Source organism: Penaeus vannamei, chromosome 30 (assembly GCF_042767895.1).
Source record: "Penaeus vannamei isolate JL-2024 chromosome 30, ASM4276789v1, whole genome shotgun sequence".
Taxonomy (NCBI): Eukaryota; Metazoa; Arthropoda; class Malacostraca; order Decapoda; family Penaeidae; genus Penaeus; species Penaeus vannamei.
The window spans coordinates 29,120,001-29,122,485 of record NC_091578.1 but is presented as its reverse complement, the minus strand read 5'-3'; the positions used below and the strand labels follow the sequence as shown (position 1 = coordinate 29,122,485).

Sequence of the window (2,485 nt, the reverse complement as noted above, 5' to 3'; positions counted from 1 at the left end):
TCGGATGCAGACCCAGCTTACCTCAATATATATATATATGTATGTGTGTGTGTGTTTATTTGTGTGTGTAATAGATTTGACTTTGTGTGTGTTGGTGTTTCAATATGTTCAAACAATGTCCATAAAGGGGAAACATGTCTTAGGACGCCTCAGCGTTGTTGGTTCCGGAGACGATGGAAGAAAGGCCTTATGTTTGAATGCATGTATGCACGCGTATACTTAGGTCTTTTTGTAGCATCCTGATAGAGATGTTGGTTTGTGGTCGTGTTGACATGCATAGTTTTGGAAGAAAAGAAGATATTTACTTGTATTTGGCATAAATTACAAAATAAAACTATTAAGTATGATTATTAATTGGAAGCAAATCATGATGGGTTTCAAATAAAGTTGAAAACATACTTGACTGCTCTGCAATTCACTTTGTTCTTTTACACACTGCTCATTGTTTTGCGAAGCTGTCGAAAATTCCAAGTATATTTTTCTGATTTAGTCAATCAAATTCTTTTTCTGTTAATTATTACATCTGTTATCCTTCACGTGGAAAGTAGAAGTGTACCGCTTGGTGTTGTGTCTCACCGATCCACCGCAAGCGAGCTCATGTTCACATCAAGGCACCCGAAGTGAAGTGCCTTTTTCCTTGTTGACCCTGAGGGCTGTTATTTATGTGGAACTCTTCATTATCATAGATAAAAGAGGGTAATGTCGTTTTCATTTTTGGTAATTATATATGTGTTACGGAAATTATGCAAATAATTATGAACCTAGCTGTGTCTGATATCTCACGGCGCATCCTATTTGGTTAAGTTGGGCGATGTCATTACCGCCTCCCCCTTCTTTACCTTCCCAACCTGTGTGATAATTTTTCTTTCTGTATATTTTCTTAGAAAATGGTTCAGCAATGATAATGATAAAATAGAAAAAGAAATAAAAAATAAGTGAAGACAGGGACCAGTGCTACCTGTGTTAAAATACCTTGGTTCACATGTCTGAATCTCACAAAATTTTATTATTTCAGTGATGATTATGAATATAATGATTTATAACATTACCTCATTTTGGTATTTATGACATGAAAAGGCCTAATATCACATCTTAACCACAGGTCGCAGGGTGGCGACCTGGCCAAGGAGGATGATAGCTCCTACATCAGAATTTACCTGGAACAGCATTTCGGCATCAGCGGCGATACATGTATGTAGGCCAGCAGCGATTTCTGCAGTTCAAATGAATGTTTATTCAAAGAAACACTTCCCTCGAATTGTGCATTAGATATCTGGTTGTGTTTAGGATAAGTTGCAGAATGTGTCAAGCACTCGCAAAAGAGACGGCTCCTTGTCTTCCAGGGACGCGATGGCCGTTCTGGCTCGGCGGCAGGAAGGAGGGCGGCGCCGAGGGCGTAGACGGGTGGCGGTGGGCGGACGGAAGCCACGTCGCCGCCGCCGTCTGGGCCGCCAGCGAACCAAGGCAGTATCCTAGGAAAGGCGTCCCTCAGGGCACGTGTTTGATCCTGGATGGCTTCCAGGCCTACAGCGCTTCGGCTCTCCCGTGTCACTTGAGGAGACGCTTCATCTGCCAAGCCGTATAAACGCATGCGAACGCGCTGGTGAATGGGTGGCGAACCATAAATCATCATTTCTGAAATAGATGTTTGGCACAGAATAAATTTGGGATTATCTTTTTTGTGTACTGTTATTTCTAGTGCTTATATGTATTCCAAGTGTACGATATGTCTCCATATTTTTCCCCTATAGGCAGATGTAATTGGGAGGGCTGTGGGGGGGGCATTTTCCCCAAGACTGTTTGCCAACTTCAAGGTTTCCCCAGAATTCCACATGTATAGCTCTGATTATAGCTTTAAAATGCTCCAAGAATAGTCAACTTTTCAAAAATTCTCGAGGGGCTCACGTCAGGTTCGCAATACCTGCATCGTCAGAATCGAGGGATCCTGAATAAAGCATAGATGCTTCCGTGGCATCTAAGACTTTCCCTTCCCTTACACTGGACCTTCAACAACCCTAAATTGAGTCCTCGGTATAATTTCATGTTAAGTGAACATCGCTTTTCCCATTATCTTTTATAATGAATCATTTTTAGGTTTGTGATATCTCACAAATCACGCATGGAAAGCACGCAAGCATGGGCACATTGTTGTAGAAACACTCGCGTATGAGAAAGAGAAAGAGACAGAGTAAGGGGTAGAGAGATAATTTCGTTTGGGGGGGGGGGGCATTCCGTCGGAAGAGCCCCCTGTCACGTCAAGACACAGCTCGCATCAGTATAGGCTTAAAGCCACTCTCAAGTAGGAAGTTAGTTTTGTCGGAAATTTTCAATTCTTTTTCCGAAAAATGTGGCGGCAGTCTATTTTCTTGTGTGTGTTTGTTCATTTTTAGCGTTTTGAATCAAATATCGCTCAATTATCTTAGTTTAGATTTTCCATTTTCAAATATTTTACCGCAGTATTTCATTCATCTTAACATTCCTGTAT

At 41.4% G+C, this 2,485-nt stretch overlaps 1 protein-coding gene across 11 annotated transcripts in view; it reads left to right on the top strand.

The window, feature by feature from the left end:
• The window catches only part of LOC113825491 (obscurin), a 37,491-nt gene extending 35,813 nt beyond the window's left edge, over positions 1 to 1,678 (top strand). For all 11 annotated transcript variants that reach the window (XM_070143416.1, XM_070143422.1, XM_070143421.1 and 8 more), the window contains 2 exons: positions 1,103 to 1,191; positions 1,344 to 1,678. In XM_070143416.1, the coding sequence (XP_069999517.1) occupies positions 1,103 to 1,191; positions 1,344 to 1,585 (331 nt within the window). In that variant the 3' untranslated portion in view covers positions 1,586 to 1,678. The remainder of the gene's footprint in view (positions 1 to 1,102; positions 1,192 to 1,343) is intronic.
• The last annotated feature ends 807 nt before the right edge of the window (positions 1,679 to 2,485 follow it).